Here is an 18502-nt window from a genome sequence, read left to right as displayed (position 1 = left end):
GTGCCTTATCACATCATTGAGATGTCTCAAAGCGCTTTGAATTGACTGTATATTTTGTAGGCGAAATGCAGAAGCCAATTGTGCACAGCAGTGTCCTATAAACAGTCATTGAGTGCCAACANTTTTTTTAAATTTGAAGGGAACATTACCCCTGGAAAGCAATCCGCCAATCAGTGGGTTACTTACTTATTGCTAGGTAAACAGAGGCATGTAGAGTAAGGAGAATGGCCTGAGGTTTCGCCTTACCTGAGAATCGAACCAGAGCTGAAGAATATTTAGTTGTCCACATGGGTCTGATAAATTTTAATTCACAGATTGAATGGTTAAGCATGAACTCAAAGAGCTAGGTCGTGGCTAGATTTATTAAACTGAANTTTTTTTTACACACCAAGCAAACAGCCCATTCTATGGGCTGAAAAAAATAGCATTCATTCTCACAGTTAAAAAGGGCACTAAAAATGTGATGTGTAAACAAAACTTTCGAACAGGCTAATTGTCAAGACTGCTCAAAAAGATAATGTCATTAGTGTTTTATTTTAAGATTGGCGACACTTCATGGCTGTTTGTGGGACATTGTTATGTGCAAATTGGCTGCCGCGTGTGTCTACAAAATACACATTCACTTCACAGTAAATCCTGTGAAACGTTTTGAGACATCCTCCCAATGTAAAAGGCGCTATGTCAAATACAAAGATTATTATTAATAACAGAGCTCTCAGCATCCAGCAAGGAAATTAAAACATTAAATGAGTCTTCTCTGATAATGATAAGAAAATATTTTCCATTGCCAGAATAATTATGGAGTCAAGTGTTAAGGTAATGGTAATGTGCCTGTATAGATTCAGTACTTACATGGATCGAAACTCCCACAGGACAGTATTGCTAATAATAGCAGGTACTCACCTTCACAGTTTGTCCAGCTTCGGGGCCATCCTATAAGAGATGATTTTTAAAAATAAGTTTGAAGCACAAGAGTGAAAGCTTGACATTATTCGCAAGTATTCAATGAAATCCAGTTGCATTACAAGATGAGTAAACCTCATTGACAAATGCATGAAAGCTGAATGGGCTGTGAGCTACTGCATGATTTGTGGCATCAATAGCCTTCCTCGTGTGCAAGCAAACAAAAATGACCATAATAAGCGGTAAGTGATCTTTGGTACCTTCCCCTTTATAAGATCACCGACCAACAAAACAACTGTTAATAATAATCTTGCACACTATAGAGGGAACAGAATATACACTGAATGGTGGCTGAAGCCGGGATTCTAGACTTATTTAAGGAACAGCTTGTTGCTGTGATGGGAGGAGAGGTCTTGTGATGGGAGGAAAGCTTTCTTCATTCGAACTGATCTTGCGACACCTTCTTGTAAAGAGTCGTTCCAACTTGCATGTTGTAAAATTAGATTTACAGATAAGAAGCTGTTCATTCATGGCCTGGTTTCATCCTCATTAATGTTCACCAAGATTACACACCTGAATGGCAATAGTCAGAGATGTTGCTTGGAAATGCTCTTCCACAATCTTTGCAACTTTCTGGCTTGCAAGAAACAAGTCTGCCACCTCCTCCGGTCGTAGATCTTGAAAACGTTCCACACCTCTTTTTGGGCAAACAAGTACATCTTAAATTTGTACAGTCAAGGAAATGGCATACCAATGGCAGGATGTAAATTTCCCTCCAATCATAATTGATCACAATTAAAAGAACAACAACTTGCACTTACATAGTGCCCTCCTCGCAGGGTGCTTAACTCAGAGCGTCTCAGTGCGCTTAACAGTGGCGGAACCTGACTCTGAGCCGGGGAGAGATGGGAAGTGGCCGTTCACAGGGTCGAACAGGAAAGTTTTCAGGTAGGACTTGAAAGAGGGGAGAAATGGGGAAATGTGGAGGGATAAAGGGAGAGTATTCCAGAGTTTTGGGGCGTAGTGGCTGAAAGCACTGCCTCCGATGGTGGGGCGGAAGGTGCAAGGGACGAGCAGGAGGCCGGTGTCGGTCGAGTGGAGGCGCTGGGTGGTGGATTGGGGAGTGAAGAGGTTGAAGAGATAGGAATTGAATGGATTTGAACACGAGAGTAAGGATCTTGAAGTTGATCCATTCGATGATGGGGAGCCAGTGGAGCCTGGCCAGAACTGGTGGGATATGGCTACGGAGTTTGGTCCAGGCCAGTCGCAGGCAGCAGATTTTTGTATGAGCTGGACCTTGTGAATAATAATAATAATAAATAATAATAATCCTTGTATTTGATATAACGCTTTTCACGTCTTCCCGACATCTCAAAGCGCTTCACAGAATAGACTGTAAAGTGAATTGACTGTATATTTGTGGGCGAAACGCAGCAGCCAATTGTGCACAGCAATGTCCCATAGACAGTCGTGGATTGAAGTGACAATTTATTATTGTATTTTGTTTTGGAGGGATTATTATTGATATGGAGTCAGCAGGTCACAGAGGTAGGAAGGAGCAAGGCCGTGGAGGTCCTTGAAGGCGAGGATGAGGATTTTGAACTCTATTCTATTATGTCAGGAGGACATCTCAAAGCACTTCACAGTATTTGCTGTAAAGTGATGCGACTGTGCAACAAATGCAGCAGGCCACATCCAACCCAGCGAGTACAAGGAATTATCCGGCCTGAGACCATTTCCAACTTCCACTCCCTCCCTCCCTGGTGAATAATAAATAATAATAATAATAATCCTTGCATTTGATATAGCGCTTTTCACATCTTCTAGACGCCTCAAAGCGCTTCACAGAATATACTGTAAAGTGAATTGACTGTATATTTGTGGGCGAACTCAGCAGCCAATTGCGCACAGCAATGTCCCACAAACAGTCGTAGATTGAAAATGACCAACTTATTATTGTTTTTTGTTTTGGAGGGATTATTATTAGGCGTGTGGAGTAAGGGAACTTGCCCAAGGTTTCACCCTCTGCCTGGAATTGAACTCAGGTCTCTCGCTTGCAAGGCGAGTGCTCTAACCACTGAGCTACAGCAAATAGTACAGCTGGGGAGACCGAAGAGGAGTGCATTGGAGTAATCCAGGCGGGAGGTGACAAATGCATGCACAAGGGTTTCGGCTGTATTTGGGGTAAGATACGGTCGGAGGCGGGCAATGTGGCGTTGGTGGAAGAAGGCGGTCCTGGTCAGGGACCGGATGTGGGGGAGGAAAGACAGCTGGGGGTCAAACTGGACACCTAGATTGCGCACTGGTTTGGTGAGTCTGAGGGCGAGCCCAGGTAGATTGAGGAGTTTAGATCCGTAGGAGTGAAGACGTACAGCTTTCGTCTTGTCCATATTCAGCTGCAGGAAGTTTACACTCAGCCAGGTCTGCCAGACAAGCTAATAGAACATTGGCAGACCTGGAGTTGGTACTGGAGGAGGCAAAGTAGATTTGTGTGTCATCCGCATACATGTGGAAGTTTACCCCGTATCTGCAGATGACATCGCCCAGAGGAAGCATATAGATAAGGAAAAGCAGTGCCCCGCAGGTGACCACGCAGAGGCAGGAGAAGAAACCATTTGCTGAGATGAAATGGAGGAGGTTGATTAAGTAGGACTTGAACCACGCAAGTGTGGTCCCACTAAGGTAGATGAGGCAAGAGAGCCGATGGAGGAGAATGGCGTGATCAACTGTGTTGAACGCGGTAGAGAGATCCAGGAGGATGAGGAGGCAGAGGGATCCCTGGTCACAGAATGTCATTTGTGACTTGTGAGAAGCGCCGTCTCTGTGCTGTGAGCAGAGCGAAACCAGACTGCAGGGGCTCAAGGAGGGAGTGGAGGGAGAGGTGTGACCGAAATTGACCTGCAGCAATGTGTTCCAGGACTTTGGCAAGGAAGGGTAGGTTGGAGATTGGATAGTAGTGTGAGAGATTAGAGGGATCGAGGGTGGGATTTTTGAGGAGGGGGGTGATAACAGCAGTTTTCAGGACGTGTGGAACTGAGCATGAGGAGAGAGACTGGTTGACCATGTCAGCCAGCAGTGGGGAGAGAAGGGGGAGTTGAGTGACCAACAGCTGTGTGGGGAGGGGATCAAGGTAGCAGGTGGTGAGAATTAAAATTAACTTCATAAATTGTTTTTAAAAAAATTATAAGAATAAACTGGTCACTCAATCCACAACTGTTTGTGGGACACTGCTGTGCGCAATTGACTGTCAAGTTTTGCCCAGAAAATATAGTCAATTCACTTTACAATATACTCTGTGAAGCGCTTTGAGACGTCTCGAAGATAAACGAAAGACAAACGTCTCGAAGACAAACGCAAGGATTACTATTATTATCATTAAATTCATCTTTCAGCATCAACAAAGTTTGTAGAATGCACATATTGTCTAAAAATAAATTAGATGGTGGGGTGGGCCGGGCAGAGGATGTGCGTTGTATGGAGGGAGCGGACAGGTTGATATGGAGTCAGCAGGTCACAGTGGTAGGAAGGAGTAAGGGCCTTGAAGGGGAGGACAAGGATTATGAACTCTATCCTCTGGGGGATGGGGTGAGGGTGGTGGTGATGGGGACCCAGAGCCTGTTGCGGGAGAGGACAGGGGCTGCAGAGTTCTGAATGATCTGCAGTTTGTGGAGGGAAGAAATGGAAAGGCCGACAAGCAGGGAGTTGGCGTAGTCGAGCCTAGATGTAACAAATACATAGATGAGGGTTTCGGCGGCCTGAGGGGAGGGGCAGTAGCGGAGCCAGGCGATGTTGAGGAGGTTGGGGAAGGTTGGGGAGGTTGTGGAGTCCTGTAGCTCATGGTTAGCGCACTCGCTTTGCAAGTGAGAGACCTGAGTTCAATTCCAGGCAGGGCGAAACCTTGGGCAGGTTTCCTTACTCCACACAGAGCCTAATAATAATACCTCCAAAACCAAAAACAATAATAAATTGGTCATTTTCAATCCATATGACTGTTTGTGGGACATTGCTGTGCGCAATTGGCTGCCGCGTTCGCTCACAAATATATAGTCAATTCACTTTAGTGTGTTCTGTGAAGCGCTTTGGGACGTCCTCCTGACGTGAAAAGCGCTATATCAAATGCAAGGATTATTATTATTATTATAGAAAGGGTCATGTCACGGATGTGTTCAAACGGTTTCATTTTCAGGGATCTAATGGCAACAAAGTGAATGTCAGTTACAGTACTGTGAGAATCACAGCAGAGCTCCCTCTACAATTTCCCCGAAAAACAACAAAATGCCTCAACCCAAACTTTCCTGGTAATCTGTTCCAGTTGTGAATCACACTCTGGGTAAAGAAGTACTTCCTGGTGTCTGACCTAAAATTGCCCTTTAAAATTCTACATTGTAAAAATGCTGTTTCGTTCCACTGTCTTGGTGTATCTGAAGTACTGTTCTAATTTACTTTTTCAATCCAATTTAAAATATTATAAACCTCTATAAGGTCCTCTCTGAGACATCTAATTTCAGGACTGAAGACACGTAACTTGTTTAATGCTTGCCCAAAGTTCATTCTTGGTTCACTCTTGTTGCTTTCCTCTGTAATGTATGCACATTCCAGGAACCTTCATTCCAGCGAAGCAGAGAACCAATCTCTGCTAATTTCGCCTCATAGATCCTCTCTGAGGATTCCAGTCATGTTGGAATGTCTGTAAAGTGCTCTGGGATGCTAACCCGCATGAAGGGCGCTATATAAATGCAAGCTGTTGTCTTAGTAGATTGTGCTTTGGTTTGATGCTTAATGCTGCAGTGTGTCATAAGTGCATTGCTGTAAGAGGTGTCGCAAAGAGCCCAGGCAAGTAGTAGGTACCGAGTACAAGGGAAAGAGAGAACATAAAAGGGATTGCTTCAGTTATTAAAACCGAGTATCCACAGCAGTGATATATTTCAAAGTTGAGAAATTTTCAGGATTCAGGAAAGGGTAGGGAATAATTTGTTTCAAACTCTGAGATGCACTGTTAACTTGTAACCCATTCCAAATTGTCCATCCCATAAATGGTGTCCATAAATTTGTGGACCTCTCAAATTTAATAAACATTCCAGATTTATATGATCTTGCATTACTGGTGATTTATAGTTGAATACAACCAAATACAGGGAACTTCATTATAACAGATGGCAGACCCCAGGTCAGCATGTCACTGCTGATATTACTTCCTGCATGCTAAGCATCATTTCCTGCAAACTGAGCATGTACAATAAACGCAACTGATGTCACTTTGATTACAAAGTGAAATCAGCATTGCTTCCTGCCATAGTGAGCAACATGCAGGAAGTGAAGTTACTGGCAACCTGAAAATCAGCAACTATTTATTATCAGAAGCCCAATGTACCATAAGTCACCCACACTATTAGTCCAGCAGCGCTATACCAAAGGGCACCAGAACAGGGTGCCCTGTATTACAGCTTACTATTTATTGCCAGGGACAAATTCCAACCTGCTTGACCAAAGCTGCATTCACTGCAAAGTACACTGCATTAAAAAATAGATAAGATAAATTAATCTCCCTCTCTCTTCTGGCTACAATTCAGTAATCACGATATTACTTGGAATATCTATATTTTATTTGCAAATTAACATTCAGGATGTAAAACTGGACATGTCACATATTAATATATCCATTCCACTGAAACATTAGCTGCTGTGTCAGCTCCAATGTGGCACAGGACATCCAACATGCTGGGAAATTGTTCTTGGTGTATTCATTATTTTTAGCTTTTCGCACTGAGCTGCAGTTCTCAGTTGAAGAATTGGCTGTGGTTTTATATTCAGTTGTTCCTGAGATGTTGGTTTAACAGGCATAGAGAGAACGGCTAACATCCTCAAATCAAGGTCAGAAGCAATCACCTCTGAGAGAGCAGAAATTCTTCTGCACAAAGAACTAAACTGATTAGGCTCCTATTGTTTTTGACACTGCTTCAGAGCAGTGGTAAGGAATTGAACCCTTATTCAAACATTCTTAGTAACTTATTATGCCTTAGTTAGTTTAATGACTGCCCACAACTGACTCTATACATCATAGACTATCCAGCAATGACATTACATTGCTCTTTTCAAAGAACCGGCACAAACTTGATGGGCCGAATGGCCTCTTTTTGTGCTGTACAATTCTATGATTCTATAATTCTATGAATTTCTAGTACTTTATTCTAGGCTACTCTAAAGCATAGAAATATTAAAGCTCAATTTATTTCCATGCAATATCAAACTGAATTTGTTGTGTTTTCTTGTCATTCTTCTTCTTAATAATAATAATAATCGTATTTACATTTGGTATAATGTCTTTCACACAGCAGCTAATTTGGACACAGCAATATCCCACAACCAGTGATTTTATCCAGAAGATTGTTGCCCAGGACACCAGGAGAAACTCTTATCGAATAGTGCTACTGCATGCTGGCCGTTGTAGTCCATTCCTTCTGACTTGAACCACTGTTTTTACTGATGCTGTAAATGTTGGTGTTCGCACTCAAAGTTTAATCTTCCATGTTAGAAAATCAAAGACCCTAAGCCTGGGCCGTAATCACAAACAACAGAGGTTGTGAACGCATAATTCCTGTGACAATTACTGCAGATCTTGCTCCTACTGACTTTATAGCAACATATTTGCACTTTGAGGTACTCTACGCCTGAAATAACTTTAAGCCTACTTTCAACCAGTATGTGACAAACACCCACCAATTATCCAAAGGGAATTAAATAGAATCCGTCAGCAGTGGAACTCATTGCACACAATTTCTCTCTGATGCATGACAAGGGCTATAATCTACAGTAAGACAGGAAAACTAACAGCAGTATTTTCTTGTCCAACACAATTAGATTACTTCACTCATCAAAATCGAACACCACTTTTTTTCCCCTCTGGGGTAAATCATCAGAGGCAGAAGGATAATGGAAATATGCACGGTATTGCCCTGATTATTCTGTGTTTTGCGATCAGCCAAAATCTGATCCCTGATGTGCATTGCAACATCTATAGTTTTGCTGAGATATCAAATGAAAACTAGTCATTCTGTCCTGCCTCAGAACTACTGCATGTGTTACACAGAGAATTTGCAATGAGATTGATGGCTCATCCTGTTGTTACACAATGCACTTTGGAGTGCTCTGTGAATGGGCATTAATTTTCTGAACATCAGTGAGTCTGCCATAAATTTGGAGATATGGAACAAGCTGCATAAATCCAGCATGAAGGATGTAGCTAGGCTACTACTTCCCAAACCCCCACCCATTGCCACTGCTCGACTGGCTCCGGCCTTCTGCATGTCTCCTGTGCCCTCTGTTCCACCACTGGTGGCCACACTTTCAAGTACTATCCCCCGAAATTCTGGCACATTTCTCTATCCCTCGGCCTTATCCCTTCCTTCCCCATTTGCAGGTCGCGCCTGAAGACCTTCCTTTTTGATCATGCCTATGGTCACCTCCCTCTCCCCCCGGCTTGGACTCGTGCTCCGGCACTGTCAAGCTCTCTGGGACGCTACCCCGCATGAGGTGCAACGTCTAAATGCAAGTTGGTGTTTTGGAGAAAACTCCACAAGCTGATATATTCAGTTCAACTCCAAGAAGACTGTGCTTACCTCTACCCGTCTCCACCCCCCCACCCCACCCCACCCCCAGAGGAGATAACACTGGAAAAAGGCAGATGAACAAATTGGGTGATCCCTTCTGTTCGACAGTAAGCGTCGCTGTCCATTGTTACAGATAAGAAAGAGATGATTGCCACAATTTTAAGGCAACTGGTCTTAACAAAATTAATAAGATTCTACTGAAAGCAAATTTCCCTTCTTCTGCAACCTATTGTGTTTCATTATTAACCTTGATCCCCAACCCCATTTTCTCAACCTACATGTTTCACATACATACAACAACAACAACAACAAGATTCCATTTATAAAGCGCCTTTCACGTCAGGAGGACGTCCCAAGGCGCTGCACAGTTGGGTCATGACCCGAGCAGGGGGGAATGGTCAGGGTGAGGGAAGGGAGGGAGCGAGGAGGGGGGAAATGGTCAGGGTGAGGGGAGGGAAGGGAGGGAGCGAGGAGGGGGAAGAGAGTCGAGAGGGGAGCTGAAGGCACGGTCAAAGAGAAAGGTTTTGAGACCGGCCTTGAAGGAGGAAAGGGAGGAAGCAAGGCGAAGGCACTGGGGGATGGAGTTCCAGAGCCTCGGGGCTGAGAGGCTGAAGGCCCGACCACCGATGGTAGGGCGGTTGGGGCGGGGGACGTGGAGCAGACCGGAGCCAGAGGAACGGAGGGTACGGACAGGTAGGTAGGGGGATAGTAGGTTGGAGAGGTAGGAGGGAGCAAGGCCGTGAATGGCCTTGTAGGTGAGGATGAGGATCTTGAAATCAATCCTCTGGGGGATGGGGAGCCAGTGGAGGCGAGCGAGGGTGGGAGTGATGTGGTCCCGAAGCCTGGTGCGGGACAGTACACGAGCTGCAGAGTTCTGAATGACCTGCAGCTTGTGGAGGGAGGTGGCGGGAAGGCCGGCGAGGAGAGAGTTCCCATAGTCCAGCCTTGAGGTGACAAAGGCATGAACCAGGGTTTCAGCAGCGTGAGGGGTGAGGTAATGCCGTAGTCTGGCGATGTTCCGGAGGTGATGGAAGGCGGTGCCAGTTGTGGTGCGGATGTGAGGGAGAAAGGACAACTCAGGGTCGAACAAAACGCCGAGGTTCCTGACTGGCTTTGAGAGGTGGAGAGTGCAGCCTTGGATGCTGATGGTGTCAGCGCCTGAGGTGCGGAGGCGCTGACGTGAGCCAATCAGGAGGGCCTCGGTTTTTCGCACGTTGAGCTGAAGAAAGTTGTCTCTCGTCCAGGACTCGATGTCGGACAGGCAGGCTGTCAGGACATCGGTGGTCGTGGAGTTGAGAGTAGAGGAGGAAAGGTAGAGTTGGGTGTCATCCGCATACATGTGGAAGTTAACCCCATGTCTGCGGATGATGTCACCGAGGGGGAGCATATAGAGGGTGAAGAGGAGGGGACCAAGGACAGAGCCCTGAGGGACACCACATGAGACAGTGCGGGGGGTGGAGGAGAAGCCATTCGTCGAGACGAAGTGAAGACGGTGAGAAAGGTACGACCTAAACCATTCAAGGACAGTGCCTTGAAGGTTGAGGTGGGAGGACAAGCGGTGGAGTAGGATAGCGTGGTCGACCGTATCGAATGCTGCCGATAGGTCGAGGAGGACGAGGAGACAGAGGGAGCCCTGGTCACAGATGGTCAGGATATCATTGGTGACCTTGACCAGGGCAGTTTCTGTGCTATGGGCAGCACGGAAACCTGACTGAAGGGGTTCGAAAAGAGAATGGGTGGAAAGGAAAGAGCGCAGTTGGGAGGCGACAACTCTTTCCAAGACCTTGGAGAGAAAGGGGAGGTTGGAGATGGGCCGGTAACTTGATAGCTGCGACGCATCAAGGGAGGGTTTTTTCAGGGTGGGCGTGATGATGGCAGTTTTTAATGGAATGGGGACAGAGCCAGAGGAGAGGGACAGGTTGATGATGTCGGTGATATGTGGGGCAAGAAAGTGGAGCTGGGAGATAAGGAGTGGAGTGGGGATGGGGTCAAGGGAGCAGGTGGTTGGTTTTAGGGATAGGATGAGTTCAGTGACAGAGGGTGGGGAAACGGGTACGAAGGTGTGTAGGGGAGGATGGGTAGGAGTCGGAGTGTGGGAGGGAAGGGGTGGGTGGTGGGTGGAAGTTGGAGGGGAAGTGACCGCGGAGCGGATTCCCTTGATCTTGGATTCAAGGAAATCCAGCATCTCCTCGCAGTGAAGGTTGGAGGAGATGACCTGCGCGGGGTGGCGGGGGGGACGGAGGAGTCGGGTTGTGGTGGAAAACAGTAGCCTGGGGTTGTTCTTCGCCTCCAGGATTATCCTGGAGTAGAAGGACGACTTGGCCGAGGCTAGAGTGGAGCGGTAAATTTTGAGGAGGTCCAGCCAGATTTGTCGGTGGACCGTTAGGCCAGATTTGACACAGGTGCGTTCAGCAGCCCGCACCTGGCTTTTCAGTGAGCGGAGGTGGGTGGTGTACCAGGGGGAGGAGCGGGGAGTAGGAGACAGTGCGGGAAGTGATGGGGGCAAGAGTATCGAGTGTGGAGGAGAGGGTATTGTGGAGGAGGGAGAGAGGAGAAGAGGGGTCGGTGAGGGTTGAAGGCCAGAGGGAGAGGAGTTCAGAGGACTCCAAGGCATCGGTTAGGGATTGTGGGGGTAACTTCTTCCAAGGGCGGTAGAAGATGGTGGTGGGTCTGGTGGAGGTGGGGAGGGGGGTGGAGGTGGTGAAGGAGATGAAGTGGTGGTCAGAGATGGCCTTGTCGGTAATAGTGACATCCGAGACACTGAGGCCCCGGGTGATCACCAAATCGAGTGGGTGGCCGTGACTGTGAGTGGGGGAGTTTATGTGTAAGGAGAGGTTGAGTGAGGAGAGCAGGGAAGAGAAGTCTGTGGAGATGGAGCAGGAGGGGGTGAAGTGTAGGTTAAAGTCGCCCAGGATGATGAGGCGATCGGAGCAGAGGCAAAGAGATGTGAGGAGTGTTGAAATGTCAGAGATGAAGGTGGGAGAGGTTTTAGGGGGCCGGTAGAGGAGGAGGATTTTAAGGGAGAGGAATGAGGGGTGGGAGAGGGTGAGGTGCTCAAAGGAGGGGAAAGAGCCAGTGGAGTAGGGGGATAGGGCAAGTGGTGTCCTTGAGATAAGGGCAACACCACCGCCACGGCGGTTGGGGCGGGGGATGTGGTGGGAGGTGTAGCCGGGTGGCGTGGCCTCCGTGAGGGGGAAGGTGTCGCCTGGGGTGAGCCAGGTTTCTGTTAAGGCCATGATATCAACGTTCTCATCAAGGATGAGATCGTTGATGACCAGGGCCTTGTTGCAGAGGGAGCGGACATTTTGCAGTCCGATGTGGAGGGAGCGGTTGACAGAAGGGTGTGTGGGAGGGGAGGGGGGTCCAGGTTGTGAGGCAGGGGTGGGGGAGATGGGGATGAGGGAGGAGAGGTTGACTCCCCGGGTCTGTGCCCGGGGTGGGTGGCGAGTGTGGTGGGGAATGGGGCAGTCGGTGTGGCTGCTGCTGGACAGCCAACGCCGAGTGCCACGGTGAGCCCGGCGGAGGATTCCCAGGCTGGAGCAGAGGGAGGTTGTGGGAGGGTCAAGTGGGGATAGAAGACGAGAGGGACGGAGAGAGAGGAGGAGAGAGCGGGAGAGATGGAGAGGGGGGAGGGTTTGGGGGGAGAGAGGAGGGGGGGCGGGAGGGGGTGAGGAGGCTCGGGTCAAAGCGGCAGCCATAGTGCGCACGCGGGGACCAGGAGCGAGCGGTCAGGTGGATGGCATTATCCCGTAGATTGGGGCAGCGAACGCAACAGGACCATAGTGGGCTCTGATGTGAGCCCTGGGGGGGGGGGGGGCGCAGAGGGTTTTTTTTTTTTTTTTTTTGTGCGCGCGCACGTACCTGAAAACTAATCTATGACGTCGCAGTTCCCCGCTCCGTCCCCTCCCCTCCCTAGCTGAACTCGCTCCGGCGTCGAGTTTAAGTACCTGGGTCAGTAGGCCCAGGCTCCTCCCCGCGCTCTCCTGCCGCCGCTCCCCGACTGGCTGAACTCGCTCCGGCGTCGAGTTTAAGTACCTGGGTCATTCAACAACAACTTGCATTTATGTAGCACTCATCACACAGGGTGGCCAAGCCGAGCTGGGGGGACGGGGGGAGGTAACCGTAAGCTCAGTTGAATAGGAAGGTCTTCAATTATGACTGAAGATGCGGAAGTAGAGGAAGTAGAGGAAGAGTGTTCCAGAGTTTCAGGGCGTAGTGGCTGAAAGATCTGTGTGTCATCCGCATACGTGTGGAAGTTTACCCCATGTCTGCGGATGACATTGCCAAAAAGGAGCATGTAGATGAAGAGGAGAGGGGGTACACCACAGGTGACCGGGCGGGGGCGGGAAGAGGAACCGTTTGAAGAGACAAAGTGAAGGTGGTTCAAGAGACTTAGCAAACCTTTGCAATAATTAGACAGTGGCAATGCAGATCATCACATCTATCTACAACTAATAAAACAACAATGTCTGTGTGTATATATCAGCCAAGATCTCAATAACCGATTGACGTAGACACATGATTTATACCTCATCGGAAAGATCTTGCATGTGTGAGTGTCATGGATATAGTTGTTTTCAGGGATTTCCTATTGTTGATGAGCTATATTTAAAAAATGCTTTAATTAAGCCCCAAAATATGAGGTATGCATGGAACAAAGTAGCAACAGAGGAAATCACACACCGTTCTAGAGTACTGATATATTTTGCAACAAAGTAGCGACAGAGAAAAGCATAGGCATTTTTTGGGGGGACTCTACTATCATTGTATAAAGTATAATAATCTATACTAATAAAATGACAATATCTGCGCTTCAAGAAGGATCTCAATAACCGAATGACATTGAGACATAATTTATACCTCATCAAAAAAGTCTTGCATCTGGGAGTGACATGGGCATATTTGTTTTTGGGTATCTCCTATTGTTTATGAGTTATTTCAGATTTGCGTTTTTTGCTGCAGTTACACCTGATGACCGCAGAGTCAAAGTGGCGCTGTGGCATCGTGCATCACAGAGCACCTATGTATGTACGCACACACTTCAGTTACACCTGGTGGCCTCAGTGGCTGACACGGCACTGTGGCATCCTGCGTCACAGAACACGTACATAGCCAAGAGGCGGTGGGAACAAAATAAAGAACACAGACGATACCAAGCCGCGGCAACAAAAACAAAATTACATTTTTAAAGCTCCTTTCACGTTGGGAGGACGTCCCAGTGATTATAAATTATACATTTATATTTATTATTATAAAGATGCCTGAGTGAAAATCAAACCTTTCAAGGAAAAGTAATTGTGTCTGTCTGTGTCTCAATCTACATTCCTTATTGGATCCTTTGGTTGCAAGCAAAGCTGCAACAGGTACAGCTGGTATCATATAAAAATGCCCCTATGGGATTTTGTACGGTTTTTAAGACTCGTTCATTTTTTTACTCTCCAAATTCCGTCATTGGTCTTGTTCTTATTTTACCTCCTTCTCATACCAATGCTACACAAGGTTCTGTCCTTGACTGGTTCAGGTCCAACCTTTCACACCGCCTCCACTTCATCATAGTAAACGGTTTCTCCTCCAGCCCCCGCACCGTCTTGTGCGGTGTTCCTCAGGGCTCTGTCCTCGGTCCCCTCCTCTTCACCCTCTACATGCTCCCCCTTGGTGACGTCATCCACAGACATGGGGTAAATTTTGGTTGCAAGCAAAGCTGCAATGGGTAAAGCTAGTCTATAATAAGTGAGTAAGCAGTGAGTAATCAGCAACATGATTTCTTAACACCTGAAAGCATTGACAAACAGTAGTCAGATATCCTACGAAGGATATTCTACATAGACAATTTGCTTGAATTTACAAATAAGGTAACTTATAGTGGACAATACATTTTGACTTTTTAAAAGAAAGACATCAGAGGCCGTCACCAGGGTTTGAAACTAGGCAAACCTAACCAACCTCAACAAGTACAAATCAGGCTCAGAGTCGAGCTTTGTGAAGAACGACACAATCCTCCGTTCTACAAGAAATCCAAATTGTAACTGTCAAAAAAACTTGGAGTCAAGCACTTGTATTATGACAGCAATTTACGTGGTTTAGATCTTGCTCTGAGTACAATTTGATGGGTTCAGGTTGGGTCAGACCAAATTGAGTATCTAACTTGTGGAAGGTTTGTTTATTCCTATCATCAGTGTCAACTGTATCATTGGTCGCAACAAACAAAAAGGAACGGGTTACCAAATGGTGACGTGGAATATTATTCTTTTTATAAAGCAGTTTTCTTTTTATAAAGACAATGGTCCTTCATTATTCTTTTGTTATTCTAAACAAAACTTTTTCTACAAGTGTCTGACACACAAGGAAACTCATCACCATGCTTTGGCGTATCTAAGCCAAACTTTGGCTTGGAGGGTATATGGATGCCGAGAGGGACTTGCTAAAGTATATGTGTTAAAATATATATATAAAAGTATATATATGTATGTTAAGCTAAGTATATAAGTCTATTGATATGCAGATATCGTAGTTGTCTACAACTCCCATCAATAATAATAATAATAATCCTTGCATTTGATATAGCGCTTTTCACGTCGGGAGGACGTCCCAAAGCGCTTCACAGAACACACTGTAAAGTGAATTGACTGTATATTTGTGGGCGAACGCGGCAGCCAATTGCGCACAGCAATGTCCCGCAAACAGTCGTAGATTGAAAATGACCAATTTAATTATTGTTTTTGGTTTTTTGGAGGGATTATTAGACAAATACTTAAATTTACCGAGGCTACGATTAAAATTATTGCGTCTTGTTCATGGCTGACAAGAAGAGCTAAAACATCAAGAATAAAATGGTGGCCCTTTTACTACTGCAACATAGCAAATCCTGAATCATCAAACTTTACTAACAGCATTTTTTAAATGTTTTTACCAGCACATTTGTTTTCTAGCTCCACAGTTACATTTAAGGCAGAAAACCAACATGGTCACCACCTGATCTCTTCCCATCCCACTAAGTCGGCGGTTTGCCAACAGTTAAGTTTCTCTTCATGGCTTAACAAACAAAGCAGAACTCAAAAAATTATGCAAAGCAGAAATGTATTTCAATCCAGATTTAACTTTGAGAGAAATTAATGAACCCCACCAGGTATTGAGCTGGCCAGGTCAGAAAGATTATATATCCAGGTGGAATTTCCATTCTGTGCTGAGATAGCTGCTTTCGGCCAGATATCTACGCAGAACCACAGTTAGCTTCAGCATCCCAGCAGAGGAGGAAGAATCAGCCAGGGTTCCTGCTCCAACTCACCAACACATGACCCTCTCCTCACCCCCACCCCCTCCGCCCCCCACTACAATATGCAAATGTTTGAACATCAGATGACAGTATCCATAATTATACCAAGAAATGTATCATGAAATGCCGTAAATTTCACCCTAGAGTTTGTATGCTTAAAGAGGTCAATCACTGACCTTGTTTCATCATAGTTTCAGTGAAAGACGACAAACCCAGAACACTGAATCCGAGAGAAAGCAACAATCTCGTTCAGCTTCTGTGTTTACTATCTTAAACCGCAATTACAAAATGTGCTAATGGAGCTCTGCTATTATAACTAGAGTTGTAACAACAGCTGTTCTGTAAATACCAACAGCAGATCTTATTGAACAAGTAGCTGGTAAAAGCAGATGTTTAATTCTGTTTCTTTTATAGAATGGTAAACATTTTAATTTTACAAGTATAATTGTGGTTTTTAACACAATTTTAGTATCAAGAAATTACAAAATCTACAATTTTACTCCCAGGTTATTCAAAAGATGGTTATTTGCTATGATGAATTTGAACCAACTTTACTCAAACTCTAAATGTTGGACTGCAAACAACTAAGAAGCAATTAATGGGTTGAAATAGTTTATATTGACCTGTAAACCCAATCTTTTGTGTTCACAATCCTGAAATAAAATTAAATTCATCTTCAAGTATAATAATTAACAAAGCAATTCTACGTTGAGTCAGAGAATTGATGTAGCAACATGTTATGAGGAAGGATATTATGAATAAGTATATTAAAAGCTGATTTATGAATATTTATAAAACAGAAACACAAAGTAGTGCAGTAATTTTTCAATTAATCCAAAAATAATTAAGGACCAGAAAATTAATACAAAGTAGCATAAATTACAGTATCACTTCCACTATTTTAGAAACTGATAGTTTATTCAAGCAGAAACATACAAAATGTCATGCTCTTTTCACAAATGTATCAGTGAAAAATCATGTGAGATGTTCATACACGTTTATGGAAGTCAGCCTTTTTAGCAAAGTTCCAACAGAAAACTGTCTTGCCAGCAAATAAGAGAGAAAAATAATGTAATGAATGAGGAAATATTGGCAACAAAAGTAGCACCACTTCAAGGTAGTTATTAATCATAATAATATAATATTATGATAATCCTTGCCTTTTATATAGCATCTTTCACATCTGGAGCACACCTCAAAGTGTTTCACAAGATTTGCTGTAACGTGTAGGGACTTGCATTTTGTAGTCAAACTACTTTCATCATTTATTTCCGTGTTTTTATTGCGTCCAATTTCAGCCGAGTAACTGACACAAGCAGAAACCCATCAAACTAAGAGTATCCAAACCAGACTAAGTACCATAAATGTACCCCACTTACACGTAGAAATTTCCCTTTGTTGGGAATGGAATGCCTGCTCTCTCACTGGAGGGATGCACACTGCTTATCGAAGAGCATTTTGACAAGAATGCAAGAATTGGGGACCCAGGGTGTGAATTGGGGTACTGCTGTTCTGCTCATCCAGTGGTTAAGACCAGCTAGCAGGCAACAATGGGAAGAAAAAAACTCAAAAACCCAATTCATAGCCAAACTGAAACCAGAGTGACCTCAGACATGGAAATAATAATAAAAATAATAATCCTTGCATTTGATATGCAACAATCATGTGTGCAATTGGCTACCATGTTTCACCCAAAAATATAGAGTCAATTCACCTTACAGTATATTCTGTGAAGCGCTTTGGGAGTCCCGAAGACATGATAAGGTGCCATATCAAATGCAAGGATTATTATTATTATGTAGCACCTTATCATGCCGCTCGACAGGCACTGGCCTCCTACTTGTCCCTCACACCCTCCGCTCCACCATTGGAGGTTGCACTTTCAGCCACTACTCCCTAAAACTGTGGAACACTCTCTGTCAATCCCCCTACCTTGCCCCCTCTCTCCTATTTTCCAAGTCCTGCCTGAAAACCTTTCTTTTCAACCGTGCTTACAGTCACCTCCTTCCCCCACCACACACCCCCCCTCCGCCCAGCTCAGAGTCAGGCTCTGCCACTGTTAAGTGCTCTGAGACGCAGCCCTGCGTGGAGGGTGCTATATAAGTGCAAGTTGTTGTTTTTGTTAGACGTCTCAGAGCACTTCACAGAATTATATTGTAAAGTGGAAATGCCACACTTCTTTTAAGGTAAAATCTCACCATCAGCAGGTATTTCTTAAACCTATGTTGGCAACGATATTATTGTCTCCTCTGATCATATTCTTGGAAATATAATGACATCAGTCTTGTCTGTTGTGCAATATTTCCATGTAATTGAGAGGCACGTTTATGCAGCAAAATCTAAAATGTCAGGCTGGATTTTTCTTGTTGGATGTTTGTTTTGCTCAGCGATGTATACCAAGTCTTTTGATTGATAGATAGAGGTGGTAACCTCTCTGTCAGTCATTATCATGAACACTTTGATTTATATTCATGTTTTTAGCTTAATCTGACAATTTTTCTTTCCTGTGAACCTAATCTGTTTCTTCACACTTACTATTCTACAACTACAGCCTGATTTCCCTTTTGTTTCTTCTTGTTAATGTGACCACAGGCAGACACGCTCAAGCAAATAATACAGTGGGTTTGATTAGCATCACGGGGCATTTCATCCTTGCATCAAGATATCTGCAAACAGAGGATGGAAGGCCATTTTCTCTCTAAGACGATGAACTGAGTTG

General features: G+C 45.1%; 1 protein-coding gene across 7 annotated transcripts in view; it reads right to left on the bottom strand.

Annotated features, from left to right (window-relative positions):
- The window catches only part of fhit (fragile histidine triad diadenosine triphosphatase), a 539096-nt gene that overhangs the window by 163263 nt on the left and 357331 nt on the right, over window positions 1-18502 (bottom strand). For all 7 annotated transcript variants that reach the window (XM_007895159.2, XM_007895160.2, XM_007895162.2 and 4 more), the window contains 2 exons: window positions 1477-1622; window positions 904-933 (listed from right to left, as the gene is read on the bottom strand). In XM_007895159.2, coding sequence (XP_007893350.1) covers window positions 904-933; window positions 1477-1622 — 176 coding nt within the window. The remainder of the gene's footprint in view (window positions 1-903; window positions 934-1476; window positions 1623-18502) is intronic.

Source organism: Callorhinchus milii, unplaced genomic scaffold, assembly GCF_018977255.1.
Source record: "Callorhinchus milii isolate IMCB2004 unplaced genomic scaffold, IMCB_Cmil_1.0 Scaffold12, whole genome shotgun sequence".
Lineage (NCBI taxonomy): Eukaryota > Metazoa > Chordata > Chondrichthyes > Chimaeriformes > Callorhinchidae > Callorhinchus > Callorhinchus milii.
The sequence above is the reverse complement of the archived record's forward strand: the minus strand, read 5'-3'. Positions and strand labels throughout refer to the sequence as shown.